Source organism: Salvelinus alpinus, chromosome 14 (assembly GCF_045679555.1).
Source record: "Salvelinus alpinus chromosome 14, SLU_Salpinus.1, whole genome shotgun sequence".
Lineage (NCBI taxonomy): Eukaryota > Metazoa > Chordata > Actinopteri > Salmoniformes > Salmonidae > Salvelinus > Salvelinus alpinus.
In genome coordinates, this window is record NC_092099.1 from 22,728,815 (window position 1) to 22,746,194 (window position 17,380).

The following is a 17,380-nucleotide window of genomic DNA, read 5'->3' on the forward strand; positions in this document are numbered from 1 at the left end:
CCCAACACCAGACCCAACACCAACCCATGGTTTCCAGTCCTGTACCAGCACGTTTTCCAGTTTGGTCTGATGAAACCAAGATTGAACTCTTTGGCCTGTATGCCAAGCGTCATGTTTGGAGGAAACCAGGCACCGCTAATCACCTGGCCAATGCCATCCTTACGGGGAAGCATGCTGGGGGCAGCATCATGCTGGGGGAATGTTTTCAGCGGCAGGGACTGGGAGACTAGTCAGGATCGAGGGAAAGATGAACGGAGCAAAGTACAGAGAGATCCTTGATGAAAACCTGCACCAGAGCGCTCAGGACCTCAGAGTGGGGCGAAGGTTCACCTTCCAACAGGACAACGATCCTAAGCACACAGCCAAAACAATGTAGGAGTGTCTTTGGGACAAGTCTCTCAATATCCTTGAGTGGCCCAGCCAGAACCCGGACTTGAACCCGATCGAACATCTCTGGAGAGACCTGAAAATAGTTGTGTAGCGACGCTCCTCATCCAACCTGACAGAGCTTGAGAGGATCTGCAGAGAAGAATGGGAGAAACTCCCCAAATACAGGTGTGCCAAGGCTGTAATCACTTCAAAAGGTGCTTCAACAAAGTACTGAGTAAAGGGTCTTATGTAAATTATATATTTTTGTTTTTTATTTTTAATACATTTGCTAAAAATAAAATGAAAAGTTTTTGCTTTGTCATTATGGCGTATTGTGTGTGTAGATTGATAAGGGGGAAAAAACGATTTAATCAATTTCAGAATAAGGCTGTAACGTAACAAGATGTGGAAAAAGTGAAGGGGTCTGAATACTTTCTGAATGCACTGTACACATCATCAACCACAGCTAATAAAGTCACTGAAACCCTTAACAAAGAGTTGCAGTCTATTTTGTAATGGGTGGCCAGTAATAAACAGGTCCTGAACATCTATAAAACTAAGAGCATTGTATTTGGTACAAATTATTCCCTAAATTCTAGAACTCAGCTGAATTTGGTAATGAATGGTGTGGCTGTTGAGACTAAATTACTTGGTTTTACCTTACAATGTAAAGTTTAGATTGATGAGGGAAAAAAAACAATTTAATCAATTTTAGAATAAGGCTGTAACATAACAAGATGTGGAAAAATTAAAGGGGCCTGAATACTTTCCGAATGCACTGTATACACACACACACACACACACACACACACACACACACACACACACACACACACACACACACACACACACACACACACATACACATACACATACACATACACATACACATACACACACACACACACACACAGCTGCTCTGTGTTCCCACATGAGGTCATCTACAGAAGTGGAAAAAGTGTCACACACAGATTGAGTTAGAAAAATAGGGCAAGATCACTCCGATGAACAATGTAGAAAGTGGGAGAAAGAAGAAATGAAGAGAAATATATGGAGAGCGAGAGAAGGGGGAAGATATGGAGAGAAAGATATGGAGATACAAACAAAAATAATGAGAGAGAGAGAGAGAGAGAGAGAGAGAGAGAGAGGGATAATGTGAGTTTCCCCCTTGATCTTTGGAAATTCCACAGATGTCTGAATTTATCAAACTGTGCAGATTTCTAATATAAACCAGAATGTTTAATGCTGAGATCTACAAAAGGATGACACATAGGAAAGACCAGTTATGTTCTGAGTCTCTCTCTATAGCTTGTTATGAATGAGGAGAAGAGCAGTACAAAAATGTGAGTTGTTGTGGTACATACCTAGAAATAGTTTCTCATTGGCTACTTTCCATAGATAAAGTACAAAATACAGGTAATGCATTTATATTAAGTTAGTTGTATAGCGAAAGTGTTTCGGTGAACTCTGCATTGTTGGAAAAGGATCCGAAAGTAAGCATTTCACTGTTAGTCTACACAGGTTGTTTACGAACCATGTGACAAATATATATATATATATATTTTTTGGGGGGTATTTATAAATAAATGCATACATTTATTTTATTTCTTTAGTTTATAAATTATATATATATAATCTTAATTTGTATTATTTTTTATTTTTTGGGTGGGGGGTAATCTTGCTTGAGACCTGAAGACTTGTGTTAGCTCCCCAAGCTAATGCCTGGGCTTTAGCTCCCCGGGCTAGCACTGTCATCTGGCACGCATGCGACCCTGTTTCAAACCCAGTCAATCACACAATGCCCCATTGTAGGTTGATGATGCAGTAAAGTATCTTTGGATGCAGACAGCAGTAAAATCTGGATAACACACACACACATTTAACAGCAGGCAGACTGGCACTATAAACGGACTGATAATTTTACAGGGTAAATACCCATCTGTACTACTCACTGTTACAGCCCAGTGAGCTGGAAAAAACTGTGTTTGTGTGTTTTATACTGAAAGTAGTCCCCTCTCATTGATGTGCCAGGGGTTGGACAGCAGGAGAGGTCAGGGATTAAAGAGTGAAATGAAAGTTCATAATGTATATGAAAGAGACATGCTGGGTCAACAAAATCTAATTACTGCTGTTGATGTGTTAGTGCAGATCACTGTGGATTACTCAAGCTGATTGGACACTAAAAAGGTCAACATGTCGCTGGCTGCTTCCAAAATTACATCCTATTCTCTATATAGTACACTCAATTCCATTTCAGAAAGTGAGTCTGCGGATAGCAAGTCAACCTTGACACAGGCCAGAAGGCCGTATGTTTGATACCACTACGGGACAACCCATATTAAAGCTTTCATGTTGCTGTGCTGACCTGTTGAAAATCCAAAGGCCAGTTTCCTTCCTCCTCTTTAGAATCAAACATACGGAGACCATCAGGAGAACTCTCCATGCCTTACTCTGTAATTACAACCAGCATGTAGTCGAGAATCGCTGGCTTTTCAGCCCACTAAAAAGACTGCAAACACACCTTGAATCAGCCTATATCGACTCCAACTGAACTATGTACTTTAATTCCCATCCAGTCTTTATTACAGAGGTTACAAGCACCCACACAGTACATGCATGCGCATACACACATGCACACGTGAATATGTACACAAACACAGGGCTGGAAACAGATGGATCAAGGGCTTGAGCAGAGGTTTAGGGACTGATTCCAGACTAGTAGTGCATTGGCTACTAGTGCAGACTAGTGCACACACACACACTCACACATGCACATAGACTGACCAAGCTTGGAAAAGGCCAGTCAGCATTAGTCCAAGTCAGGACAATAGAGGTGTTACCTCAGCTTGACCCCAGATGAACTCGGACCCCTAGTGAGCTGAAAGACAAGATCCACTTCGAACTCTGACGTCCATCCAGGTACCCAGGACATCGGGAGATACCTTCAAAACTGGCCACAAGAAGGCTTGGGTGTTGCTAGGGCGTTGTGGACGCGAGCTCCATCTCCGAGGGTTGAGTGTTCAAGCGCAGTGATAGGCACTCGTTTTAGTTTTTTAGTTTTAGCCCTATCCCAAACCTTAATCCTTAACTTAACCTTTTAGAATTAATGCTAAAACTTAACTGCGGAGTTGTTTTGTTTTAACCCTATCCCAAACCTTAACTCTTAAAGAGATTCCCTGGTATTTTTGTATACTTTTTAGCGAGTAGTTCTTAAAGTACATCATTGCTGTGTGTGCATCTTGCTAGCAGATGTATAATCAGTCATTTGAAATAAATTCATTAGGCCCTAATCTATGGATTTCACATGACTAGGAATAAAGATGTGCATCTGTTGGTGACTGATAAAAAAAAAAAAAAAAAAAGGTAGGAACATGGATCAGAAAACCAGTCAGTATCTGATGTTACCACCATTTGCCTCATGCAGTGCGACACATCTCCTTCGCATAGAGTTGATCAGGCTTTTGATTGAGGCCTGTATAATGTCGTCCCACTCATCTTCAATGGTTGTGCGAAGTTTCTGGATATTGGCCAGAACTGGAACACAGTGTCATACACGTCAACCCAGAGCATCCCAAACATGCTCGATTGGTGACATGTCTGGTGAGTATGAAGGCCAAAACTGGGACATTTTCATCTTCCAGGAATTGTGTACAGATCCTTGTAACATGGGGCAGTGCATTATCATGCTGAAACATGAGGTGATGGTGGCGGATGAATGGCATGACAATGGGCCTCAGGTTCTCGTCATGGTATCTCTGTGCATTCAAATTGCCACAGATAAAATGCAATTGTGTTCATTGTCCATAGCTTATGCCTGCCCATGCCATAACCCCACCGCCACCATGGGGCACTCTGTTCACGTTAACATCAGCAAACCACTCACCCACTCACCCACACGAGTTACTAAGGTAACCTGCCTAAATGACTACTGCCATCTGCCCAGTACAGTTGAAACCGTGATTCATCTTTGAAGAGCAGACTTCTCCCGCGTACCAGTGGCCATCAAAGGTGAGCATTTGCCCACTGAAGTCGGTTACAACACCGAACTGCAGTCAGGTCAAGACCCTGGTGAGGACGACAAGCACACAGATGAGTGTGGTTACACGTGGTCTGCGGTTGTGAGGCCGGTTGAGCGTACTGCCAAATTCTCTAAAACAAAGTTGGAGGCAGCTTATGGTAGAGAAATTAAATTCATAAAATTCTCTGGCAACAGCTCTGGTGAACATTCCAGCAGACAGCATGCCAATTGCACACTCCCTGAAAACTTGAGACATCTGTGGCATTGGGTTGTGTGACAAAACTCACATTTTAGAGTTCCTTTTATTGTCCCCAGTACAAGGTGCACCTGTGTAATGATCATGCTGTTTAATCAGCTTCTTTATATGCCACACCTGTCAGGGGGATGGATTATTTGGCAAAAGAGAAATTCCCACTAACATGGATGTAAACAAATTTGTGCAAAGAAATTGAGAGAAATAAGGTTTTTGCGTGTACAGAACATTTCTGGGGGAAAAAATTTCAGCTCATGAAACATGGGACCAGGACTTTACATGTTGTGTTTCTATTTTTGTTCAGTGTACTTACTAGTTGCCAAAGTTCCGGAGCATGTCTTTAACTTAACCATTTGGAATAATGCCACCCATCGTCCAGCAGGAGGAGCAACCCAGGGTGTCCAACTACGAAATGTGACTTCTGGAGAAATGTGGACAAACATCGGAATCTGAAGTAAAATCAGTCAAACCGTGAGATCTTGTTGGGAAGCCAGGGACATGGCATGATTCTCTTTCATTGGTTCCGGGTCAGGTTCTCTAGGTAAAGTCCTTGGAAATGGAGTGAAACAAGAAGATACCATCTGAACTTCTCTTATATACATTTTTTGTTTTAGTTTTCCATTTTGAAACATTTTGCTACGGTGTGCCCAAATGAACACTACCCTGTAATGCTTCCTTTCCTGCTATTCTCTTACATCTCAGTGTGCTCTTTACATCTGTGTATGTTTTGGTTGAGATAATGGAGGTGGATGAAGACAGTATTTTGGTTGGCTTCCTTCTTCTACAAATGAAACTGTTCCCTACTACTAACACCACACATAAATCACACACACCACCATCTGCTCTTCTCATGTTTTACTCAGGGTCTTTTATGTGTGTGTGTGTGTGTGTGTGTGTGTGTGTGTGTGTGTGTGTGTGTGTGTGTGTGTGTGTGTGTGTGTGTGTGTGCGTGCGTGCGTGCGTGCGTGCGTGCGTGCGTGCGTGCGTGCGTGCGTGCGTGCGCGCTGACATCCCCAGTTCTTGCTTAGATTTAGTGCTGGTGAATAAAACTCTTAGTCAGGATACTGATGGTCTCCATTCATGTGTGTGTGTGTGTGTGTGTGTGTGTGTGTGTGTGTGTGTGTGTGTGTGTGTGTGTGTGTGTGTGTGTGTGTGTGTGTGTGTGTGTGTGTGTGTGTGTGTGTGTGTGTGTGTGTGTGTGTGTGTGTGCGTGTGTGCGTGCGTGCGTGCGTGCGTGCGCGCTGACATCCCCAGTTCTTGCTTAGATTTAGTGCTGGTGAATAAAACTCTTAGTCAGGTTACTGATGGTCTCCATTCATGTGTGTGTGTGTGTGTGTGTGTGTGTGTGTGTGTGTGTGTGTGTGTGTGTGTGTGTGTGTGTGTGTGTGTGTGTGTTTAAGATGGTCTTGGTTCAGTGGACGTAAAGGTGTGTTTGATGTGGACCGCAAGATCAGGTCCCCTCTCCTTTCCAACCCTTAAGGAATGTGTGTTTTTATGACTGTTTACTTATACTGGACTGGCAACATATAGGGGTATAGACTGTATATCTGAGGTTTAAGAGCAAGGATGGAGTTTGGTGGTTCCGTGTGTTATCCATAGTATAGATGGTTCACCAAACAACATTATCACATCATAAGTAACCTTGCATGAGAACCAAGGACTCAATGAGAAAGTGCTCTATATTTTCCCATTGTCCATCCATCTGTGTGTGTTTGTGTATTGAGCTTCAGAGTGGTCGTATTGGGGTATATGTTTGGCCCATATCAGACGGTTCACTGGGAGAGTTTTAATTAGTTCAACATCAGTGGAAAAGACAGGAGACTATTGTTCATCATTCCCAGCTGCTTCCCCCTTTGTCACTACAATGAGCATCAAAATTCTTAAACAGATAAAGTCCTATTACTATTATCAGGATAAATAATGATAGAGAACATCTGCCTATGTGTTTGTACTGAGGTCAATAATTGTGTTCTTCGCTATAAAAACTCTGTTGCTCTTTCATACTGTCTGATAGAACAGGTCTCGAAACACTTATGGAAGTTTAGATGGCTATAGTCAAAATGTATATCTAAGGGATTCGTGAGAAGTGAGGCTAAACGTGGCTACAAATCAGGTTGTTCAATGAGCTGAGCGGTAGGAAAAACGATTGTGGAGTAAATGAGAATTATATAAAGAGGTTATGATGCACTGTAATGATACTTTATCATAACTATGCAACTTGACTCTGTGTATGCCTACAGTAATAATATATACCGTTTAGATGAGAAAAGATGAACTGCCGAAGTCTCAGAGTCTAAATTTACCACAGCGTTCAGTTCTTAGATGACCCAAGTCCATCCAACTTTATTGCATCGCTTATTTATTATGCTACCATTTGGAACAAGTCCTGCATGGGGAAAGCACCGGCTATTTTGGAACATTTCAAAGGGAATGGATGTTGTGGGCAAGGGGAGGGAATATAAGCTGTTCCTTGTTAGAGTTTATGGGAGGAACTTGACTTTGAGATTTGCTATGGAAATCAAGTGATCCTCCATTGTTGGGACAGTGGAAGAATCAAATGCATTATTATTTAAATATTGAAAGGGTGTGGGAGACAGAGAAGGGAAGAGTGGTCATGTGAAACAGAGTCATGCAGGCGCTGGAGATGGAGGAGGTGGGAGCATGTGGGTCTGGGCAGGGGTGATGTCATTGATGTTTGTGTGGGTCTGTCTGTTGTCTTTTGTATGTCTGTGTTAATATTGTTTGGGAAAATAAAATCATACCAAAACAAATAAATGTGTTTCTCTATGATCAGTTATCTTCCCAGAGAGCTTTCTCCAGCGGGGTTGCCAGTTGTGGTGAAGTTCCAAACTTTAAATTTAATTAAATTTAACAGTAAATGTAAACTTAATTCATAAATTAGAAATTGCATTTTGTGTATCATTTGGTGTTTTATAAAAGTAGTTTTTTCACTAAGGATTTCCTAAAAGTCTAAAAGAAAGACTGCAACATTTCCAGTGAATGGAATTTAGACTGCTACTGGCAACCAGGTGTCCAGGGGCTGGTCCTGTATAGCCAACCTGGACTCATGGGTAGATGTAATATAGTAAAGATATATCCGGAACACTCCAATTAGTATGATATGTTACGTTTCATATGGTATCTATTCATTTGTGGACGTCCATCATCCATTTTGTATGATATGTGTAACGTTCGTCGTTGGGAGAAAGAGAGGAGGACCAAGATGCAGAAACAGAAACAGGAACAAAACAGGAACACAGAAACAGGAACAATCACCCACAACCCACAATACAAAACAGGCTACCTAAATATGGCTCCCAATCAGAGACAACGACAAACACCTGCCTCTGATTGGGAGCCATATTTAGGTAGCCTGTTTTGTATTGTGGGTTGTGGGTTATTGTTCCTGTTCCTGTGTTCCTGTGTTTTGTGTTCACTATACGGGACTGTTACGTTTTCGTTCGTTTGTCGGTTTATTGTTTTGTTCGTTGTTTAAGTATTCGTATTAAAATGAATACTCACTACGCTGCATCTTGGTCCTCCTCTCTTTCTCCCAACGACGAACGTTACAGAATAACCCACCACCAAAGGACCAAGCAGCGTGGTAACGGGCAGCAGCAGCAGCGATCTCAAGATTCCTGGACCTGGGAGGAGATTCTGGACGGCAAGGGACCCTGGGCACAGGCTGGAGAATATCGCCGCCCCAAGGCTGAGCTGGAGGCAGCGAAAGCGGAGAGGCGGCGGTATGAGGAAGCAGCACGAAAGCGCGACTGGAAGCCAGAGAGGCAGCCCCAAAAATGTATTGGGGGGAGGCTAAAGGGGAGTGTGGCTAAGTCAGGTAGGAGACCTGAGCCAACTCCCCGTGCTTACCGTGGAGAGAGAGGGACCGGGCAGGCACTGTGTTATGCCGTGAGGCGCACGGTGTCCCCGGTGCGCAGGCAGGGCCCGGTGCGGTACATAGCAGCGCCTCGTATTGGCCGGGCTAGAGTGGGCATCGAGCCAGGTGCCATGAAGCCGGCTCAGCACATCTGGTCTCCAGTGCGTCTCCTCGGGCCGGGGTACATGGCACCAGCCCTACGCATGGTGTCCCCGGTTCGCCAGCACAGCCCAGTGCGGGCTATTCCACCTCGCCGCACTGGCATGGCTACATTCCTCCAGTACGCCTTCACGGTCCGGTCTATCCGGTGCCACCTCCACGCACCAGCCCTCCGGTGGCAGCCCCCCGCACCAGGCTGTCTCTCCGTCTCCTCACTACAGGTGCTCCCGCCTGCTCAGCGCTGCCAGAGTCTTCCTCCTGTCCAGCACCGCCTGAGTCTTCCTCCTGTCCAGCGCCGCCTGAGTCTTCCTCCTGTCCAGCGCCGCTTGAGTCTCCCTCCTGTCCAGCGCCGCCTGAGTCTCCCTCCTGTCCAGCGCCGCCTGAGCCGTCCATCTGTCCAGCGCCGCCGAGCCGCCCGTCTGTCCAGGGCCGCCAGAACCGCCCGCCAGTCCGGAGCTGCCAGAGCCGCCCGCCAGTCCGGAGCTGCCAGAGCCGCCGGCCAGTCCGGAGCTACCAGAGCAGCTCGCCAGTTCGGAGCTGCCCTTCAGTACGGAGCTGCCCCTCAGTCCGGAGCTGCCCCTCAGTCCGGAGCTGCCCCTCAGTCCGGAGCTGCCCCTCAGCTCGGTCCAATGGGGCCCTTTATCAGGGTTCCCAGTCCAAGGTCGGCGGCGAGGGTCGCCGCTCCAAAGAGGTTACTGAAGCGGGCAATGACTATGGTGGAGTGGGGTCCACGTCCCGCGCCAGAGCCGCCACCGCGGACAGATGCCCACCCAGACCCTCCCCTATAGGTTTAGGTTTTGCGGCCGGAGTCCGCACCTTGGGGGGGGGGGGGGGGTACTGTCACGCCCTGACCATAGTTTGCTTTGTATGTTTCTATGTTTTGTTTGGTCAGGGTGTGATCTGAGTGGGCATTCTATGTTGTATGTCTAGTTTGTCTATTTCTATGTGTTTGGTCTGATATGGTTCTCAATCAGAGGCAGGTATTAGTCGTTGTCTCTGATTGGGAACCATATTTAGGGAGCCTGTTTTGTATTGTGGGTTGTGGGTGATTGTTCCTGTTTCTGTGTCTTTTTGTATGTCACCATACGGGACTGTTGCGTTTTCGTTCATTTGTCCGTTTATTGTTTTGTTCATTGTTTAAGTATTCGTATTAAAATGAATACTCACTACGCTGCATCTTGGTCCTCCGATCCTTCTTACTACTCCTCCTCAGATGAGGAGGACGACGATCGTGACAATATGTTACTAATTACAATTCATATGGTATATTACGAATTTGAAAAATATATGCTATATTACAATTACAATTCATTGTGACTTACGTTAGCTAGGTAGCTAAAGTTAGCTAGGCTACGGGTTAAGGTTAGGGTTGGGGTTAGAAGGTAGGTTAAATGGTTAAGAGTTAGGGGAAGGGTTAGCTAACATGCTAAGTAGTTTCAACATAGCTAAAAAGTAGTAAGAAGTTGAAAAGTTGCTAATGAACAAAAATGCTAAAGTCCATGATGAGATTCAAACTCACAAACTTTAGATTGCTAGAAGTTCATGTTATATGCTCTGACCAACCACCCTACTTTCATTTTTGCCTTATGTAACCATAACAAACATAACATATTATATGTGATCGCATGTACATACCCCAACCAGAAGCCATGGATTACAGGCAGCATCTGCACTGAGCTAAAGGTTTGAGCTGCCGCTTTCAAGGAGTGGGACTCTAACCCGGAAATTTATAAGAAAGTAAGCTATGCCTCCGACGAATCATCAAATAGGCAAAGTGCCAATACAGGACTAACATCGAATCGTACAACACCAGCTCTGACGCTCGTCGGATGTGGCAGGGCTTGCAAACCATTACAAACTACAAAGGGAAGCACAGCTGAGAGCTGCCCAGTGACACAAGCCTACCAGACGAGCTAAGCTACTTCTATGCTTGCTTGGAGGCAAATAACACTGAAACATGCATGAGAGCACCAGCTGTTCCAGACGACTGTGTGATCACGCTCTCCGCAGCCGATGTGAGTAAGATCTTTAAACAGGTCAACATTCACAAGGCCGCAGGGCCAGACGGATTACCAGAACGTGTACTGCGAGCATGCACTGAGTAACTGGCAAGTGTCTTCACTGACATTTTCAACCTCTCCCTGTCCATGTCTGTAATACTAACATGTTTTAAGCAAACCACCATAGTGCCTGTGCCCAAGAACACTAAGGTACCCTGCCTAAATGACTACCGACCCGCAGCACTCACATCTGTAGCCATGAAGTGCTTTGAAAGGATGGTCATAGCTCACATCAAAACCATCATCCCAGAAACCCTAAACCCACTCCAATTTGCATACCGCCTCAACAGATCCACAGATGATGCATTCTCTATTGCACGCCCTACTGCCATTTCTCACCTGGACAAAGGGAGCACCTATGTGAGAATGCTATTCATTGACTACAGCTCAGCGTTCAACACCATAGTGCCCTCAAAGTTCATCAATAAGCTAAGGACCCTGGGACTAAACCCTTCCCTCTGCACCTGGATCCTGGACTTCCTGACGGACCGCCCCCCAGGTGTTAAGGGTAGGTAACAACACATCCGCCACACTGATCCTCAACACAGGGGCCCCTCAGGGGTGCATTCTCAGTCACCTCCTGTACTCCCTGTTCACTCATGACTGCAAAGCCAGGCACGACTCCAACACCATCATCAAATTTGCAGATGATACAACAGTGATAGGCCTGATCACAAACAACAACGAGACAGCCTATAGGGAGGAGGTCAGAGACCTGGCCATGTGGTGCCAGAACAACAACCTCTCCCTCAACGTGATCAAGACAAAGGAGATGATTGTGGATTACAGGAAAAAGAGGACCGAGCACGTCCCCATTCTCATCGACGGGGCTGCAGTGGAGCAGGTTGACAGCTTCAAGTTCCTTGGTGTCCACATCACCAACAAACTAACATGGTCCGAGCATGCCAAGACAGTCATGAAGAGGGCACGACAAAACCTATTCCCCCTCAGGAGATTGAAAAGATTTGTCATGGGTCCTCAGATCCTCAAAAGGTTCTACAGCTGCAACATTGAGAGCATCCTGACCGGTTGCATCACTGCTTGGTATGGCAACTGCTCGGCCTCTGACCGCAAGGCACTACAGAGGGTAGTGCATACAGCCCAGTACATCACTGGGGCCAAGCTTCCTGCCATCCAGTACCTCTATACCAGGCGGTGTCAGAGGAAGGCCCTAAAAATTGTCAAAGACTCCAGCCACCCTAGTCATAGACTGTTCTCTCTGCTACCGCACGGCAAGCGGTACCGGGGCGCCAAGTCTAGGTCCAAGAGGCTTCTAAAAAAATAAAGGAGAGCCGCACACTCTAGGAGCTCAGATGCAAAAAGATTTATGTCCAATGTTTAGACAGACAAGCTGTCTTCATCAGGGTATAATGACAAACACTGCGGGATGACTCATTTATATAGTGAAAAAAGACACACAGGTGTCTGTAATCATGGCCGGGTGTGGCCTGATATCATTGGTTAATTCTCATATTAAAATAGCATACAAAAAACATAAATGGATAGCGTTCGATCATAGATACATTTTGGCTACATAAGCCTATAAACATTCTAAACAGCTTCAACCCCCAAGCCATGACTCCTGAACATCTAGTCAAATGGCTATCCAGACAATTGCATTACCCCCCTCCCCCTCTTTACACCACTGATACTCTCTGTTGTCATCTATGCATAGTCACTTTATTAACTCTACATATATGTACATACTACCTCAACTAACCAGTGCCCCCGCACATTGACTCTGTATCAGTACCCCCCTGTATATAGTCTCCCTATTGTTATTTTACTTTCTGCTCTTTAATTACTTGTTACTTTCATCTCTTATTCTTATCTTTATTTTTACTGCATTGATGGTTGGGGGCTCGTAAGTAGGCATTTCACTGTAATATCTAAAACTGTTGTATTTGGCGCATGTGACTAATACAATTTGATTTTATTTGTCTTGATTTGACACAAATGTTTGTCTACTAGATTTACATTTATTATGTTACGTCTAGTCTATGAGACCAGGCTGGTATAGCGCCACTGCGCTAGCGAGGAGAGTCTGAGGCAGGGCAGGCTTAAAGGTGTCGACATTACTGGGATAGCTTCTGTAGTTTAGGTTGAGGAGTCGGGAGAAAGAAGAGGGAGACGCATTTCCCATACAGAAGAGCCACTCTGTGCAGGTTTTCCTCTTGAAATCGAACTAGGCTTGCTATGCGTAAAACGCCCTGCTTTTTAGTTGGATTACTTTGATAGTTGGAAAAAACGATCTTTTTAAATAATGGTCAGGTCCGAGAATAAAATAACACGGAATTGTTTTCGAGACAGTGCTGTATATCTGTTTACTTGTGGATGTTAAAATGTCGCGTACACTCGGAGTTTATAAATGGTATGAAACATTTTTCCAGAATTGGCAAAGTCCGCGTATTTTCCTAATTTGTGTGGTTATTTTGAGAGCTGAAGTTGGAAGTTTGGATTAACGGTTTCTAAATACCCCGAATGTTTTTCAGGAATTGCTGACTCCGTCAATTGGTGCCTGGTTTGGATATTTTAGAACCTCTCTGGTGAGTTTTCCTGTCTGCGTTTTCACGCGGCTCTCAGGTTGATCGCAGGCTGGTGAAGTGGGGTTTGGGTTTGGCTGGTGTTCCACTGCAAAAAGTAAAGGCATGCTTTAAAACACAATAATAAAGTGTTGGCCTCTCTCTTGCACTCTGTTTTTTTTACTGCGCTGGACTTTATTTCTTATTTATTGAACATAAATGCTCTAAAGACGCACACAGGTCCCATGTCCACTATTGGATATTCTTCTCTCTTTCTGGTTGTTTATTGTAACTAACAGTTTACAATAATGCGGGGAGAGTTTGTCCTGGGTCTGTCCCTGCTGTGTCTGCTAGCGTGGGCAGGACACGCCGACAAACAGGCCCACCTCAGAAGGTTTCCCTTGCGCCAACGCACCAAACTCAATACCGGGCGTCTGCAGCTCGGGCGCACTGTCGGCGTGGGAGGAACCCGCCCAGGACCCGGCTCCCCCTCGGTGCCCTCCGGGATCAGTGCCAGGCGCGAGGAGGACATGCAGGCGGACCAGGTCTCTGTTCTTCAGCCCAGGACTGGGTCTGGACAGGGCAGGAGAGGTGGAGCGCTGGCAAGGGCAGCAGGGAGGAGGGTAGCTGGGAAGATGGCTCCCCTCCAGTCTGGCATGTTTCAGGATGAAGGCACTCCCGGGGCGAGGCCCAGACAGACCCGAATGCCAAGCAGCTCAGGCTCGCCTAACCTCCTGGCGAGCTTTGCAGGGAAGAACCGAGTCCTGGTGATTTCTGCTCCACATGACTCAGATGGTTACTACCGGCTGATGATGACACTGCTGAAGCCAGACGTGTACTGTGAACTGGCAGAGAGGCACGTGCAGCAGATCGTGATATTCCACCAGGAGGGGGAGATGGGTGGGAAGGTGAGGCGGATCACCAGCGAGGGGAAGGTGATGGAGGAACCTTTGGACAAAGTGCTTATCCCCCGCCTCATGACCTTCCTCAAACTGGAGAAAGGTAGGCTTGGCCCACCTGGAAACATCCCCTAGCCCTACTCCTTCAGTGTTAGCAGATCTAAGAGAATCTCTGTGGGGGCTAGATTGAACCTGCCATTCAGATCTGTCAACACCTGCTTGGTGTTAGGAGTGGGGGTTATGGGGGTGCTTGGTGTTAGGAGTGGGGGTTATGGGGGTGCTTGGTGTTAGGAGTGGGGGTTATGGGGGTGCTTGGTGTTAGGAGTGGGGGTTATGGGGGTGCTTGGTGTTAGGAGTGGGGGTTATGGGGGTGCTTGGTGTTAGGAGTGGGGGTGCTTGGTGTTAGGAGTGGGGGTTATGGGGGTGCTTGGTGTGATGCTGGCTATTTGTATGTTTACTGCATGTTTTATGCTGACAAGCAGTGAAAATTAATAACATAAATCTGAGTCTTTACAGGTAAGTTTGGGATGCTTACAGCATGCTTGCTGAGTTTTTCTCGTTTCGGCATGTTGCTTGTGGCCAAAGCCATATTAGCTAGTCTACTTTACTCAGTAAATGAAACTTGTCACCCTGTCCTGTCCAGGTAAGTTTGGTATGGTGCTCCTGAGGAAAACACTGCAAGTGGAGGAGAGGTACCCCTATCCAGTCAGGCTGGAGGCCATGTACGAGGTCATCGACCAGGCACCAATGAGGAAGCTGGAGAAGATCCGACAGAAGGGATTCGTCCAGAAGTGTAAAGGGGCGGGAGTAGAGGGCCAAGTGGGTGGTGGGGGTGGAGACTCAGGGATGGAAGTTGAAACAGGTGGACAGGTAGACCCGATCCCAGAGAGGAAGCCGCCTGCGAGGAAGCCAATGAGGAGACCCACAACAACCACCACCATTGCCACGAGGTCGACGACAACGAGGCCAACGACAACTTCGATAACAACAAGACCCACGACGACCACGACAAAAGCCACCACGACAACAACGAAAGCAACAACCACACCAAAGCCCACAACAACCACAACTAAACGTCCTGTGACCACACGACAGACCACCACCACTACCACCAGAACCCAGAGACCCACAAAAGCCCAAACCACCCCTCACTGGCTGCCTGCCCCTAGGACCACGCCTGAGCCCTATAACCGCAGAGACAAGGGGAGAGACAGGGCGAGGTACCCGCCCAAAACCACCACGTCTGGGGACAACCGAACAGACAAGGAAGGGAAGGACCACAATGGCCGTAAACTGGCCGGAGTGATACCCACCCAGCACAAACCCACCAAGGGCAAACCTACCAAAAGGAAGAATGGGAAGGTATGCAGTTGACTTATTACATTTCACTTATTACATTGATGTTGAGACAGAATGTTGCTGTATGTTGTTCTCTGTTGCATTTGTTGCATCAGGCTTGATTTTGGTGATCAATAAAGTCCTCTTCTCTCCTATCCTCTACTTTTCTCTCCTCTCCTCTTCTCTTCTCTCCTCTCTTCTCTCCAGGTGTTGAATAATGAGTATGAGGAGAATTATGAATCAAGCCGGCCCACCGCCAGCATCCCAGAGACACAGACAGAGGTCAACACAGAGGTCAGCCCAACCAAGAGGGGCAAGGGAAAACACGACAATACTGAGAAGAAGAAGAAAAAGAACGGCAAACCGGAAAAGGCCACCAAGAGGGACAAGGCAGAGAGGAGAGGAGCGAAGGTGGGGAAGGAGGGGAAAAACAACGGGAAGAAGAACGGAAAGAAGGTGTTGAAGAATCACAAGAAAGAGGAGTACCACAAACCCACCAAGAAGCCTCCGCCTCCTAAGGGTACCCTGGCTTCCTTCCTGACCTACTTTGAGAACAGGAGACGACTTGTGGTAAGTACCAGTGTTTTGCAGCCTGTCTAGATTCTTAGCACAACAGTGTTGCCGAGGGCAGGGTAGTAAAATCAGTCTCCATCCTCTCCATCCCCGCTGTCTATTATAAACACAATCTCCACAGCAGTGTGTGTGTGTGTGTGTGTCTAACCCAGTCTCTTTCTGTGTGTGTGTCTCCAGATCATAACGGCCCCCAGTGAGGAGAGCACTATGTATGTGCAACAGAGGGATGAGTACCTGGAGACGGTGTGTGAGATGGCCATCAGGAAAGTCTCCATCATCACCATCTTTGGCTCTGTCACCAACTCCACAATGAAGATAGATCACTACCAGCTGGGTATGTACACATCTCTACTAACACAGTATTGCAGGAAAAGTTTAAGTGACTTTGGGTCCTTGAAAACTCTATATAAATGTAATGTATTATTATTATTGTTACTACACGTAGCCTGTACAGGACAGAACAGTCCGTATCGGCTATAGTACACTTGAAATGTAAAGGTAATTTCTGATTCAGCCGACATACCGTAAATGCAGTCTCCGCGAACGTGGGAACATTGCCTTTAGATTTCAAACGCGCTATAGCGCTGAACTTCGGCGATACGGATTCAATTGAGCCCTTAAGTTACAGTAGGTGTCCTGTATTGCTGTTACTGCCCTGTCCTGATTTTACCCCTGCTATCCTAAACTCCTCTGATAGAACAGAAGGCTAGCAGGTGTCTGGAGTGAGTCTGCAGCAAACAATAAGAGAGGCTCGACACGATAACACTGTGAACAGGATGACACTACCATTGCAAAGACACAATGTGGTGACAGCGCCAAAGCCTCCTGAGTCCCAGACATGAAAGTTAATGGTGCACAAAGGCTTTCACTGCTTCGCCATGACTGCTTCGCCATGTGGCCACACGGATCGGAAGGGGGGCTTTGTGTTTGTGAGAGTCTCACCTTTCCATAGAATGGGCATAATCATTTATTGGCCAAACCGTTCGATCGCTACAGACGTTTTCATGAGAAAAAGCTACAGAGAAACACCTCTGTAGCTCTGCCACCTTCCACCACCGATGCGGAAGGCAGACATCGGCGGATGCAGTGGATTAAGATTCAGCCCATGCATATCTCTAGATTAAACAGACAGCTTTTGAAGGGGATTTTTATTCATATTTATGTATTATGCCTCGAGCGGAGCATGAGGGGGGCCTCAAGCAGAGAAACTATTGTAATATTTGTATATATATATATATATATATTTTTTTTTTTACGCTCAGCTCATTAGGCCCCTTGATAATGTGAGACCTGAGGCAATTGCCTCTTCTGC

The 17,380-nt window shown here is 46.2% G+C and overlaps 1 protein-coding gene and 1 pseudogene across 2 annotated transcripts in view; one reads left to right on the top strand and one right to left on the bottom strand.

The window, feature by feature from the left end:
* LOC139538606 (UDP-sugar transporter protein SLC35A5-like) overlaps nucleotides 1–17,380 on the bottom strand; it is a 103,975-nt pseudogene that overhangs the window by 65,324 nt on the left and 21,271 nt on the right.
* Nucleotides 1–17,380, top strand: part of LOC139538605 (coiled-coil domain-containing protein 80-like) — a 52,393-nt gene that overhangs the window by 24,120 nt on the left and 10,893 nt on the right. Inside the window, exons 1-5 of one of the 2 annotated variants that reach the window (XM_071340831.1) lie at nucleotides 12,802–13,107; nucleotides 13,229–14,260; nucleotides 14,801–15,519; nucleotides 15,703–16,065; nucleotides 16,246–16,402. In XM_071340831.1, the coding sequence (XP_071196932.1) occupies nucleotides 13,567–14,260; nucleotides 14,801–15,519; nucleotides 15,703–16,065; nucleotides 16,246–16,402 (1,933 nt within the window). In that variant the 5' untranslated portion in view covers nucleotides 12,802–13,107; nucleotides 13,229–13,566. Of the gene's footprint in view, nucleotides 1–12,801; nucleotides 13,108–13,228; nucleotides 14,261–14,800; nucleotides 15,520–15,702; nucleotides 16,066–16,245; nucleotides 16,403–17,380 lie in introns of those variants that run through there. The other variant, XM_071340832.1, reaches the window with a different exon arrangement.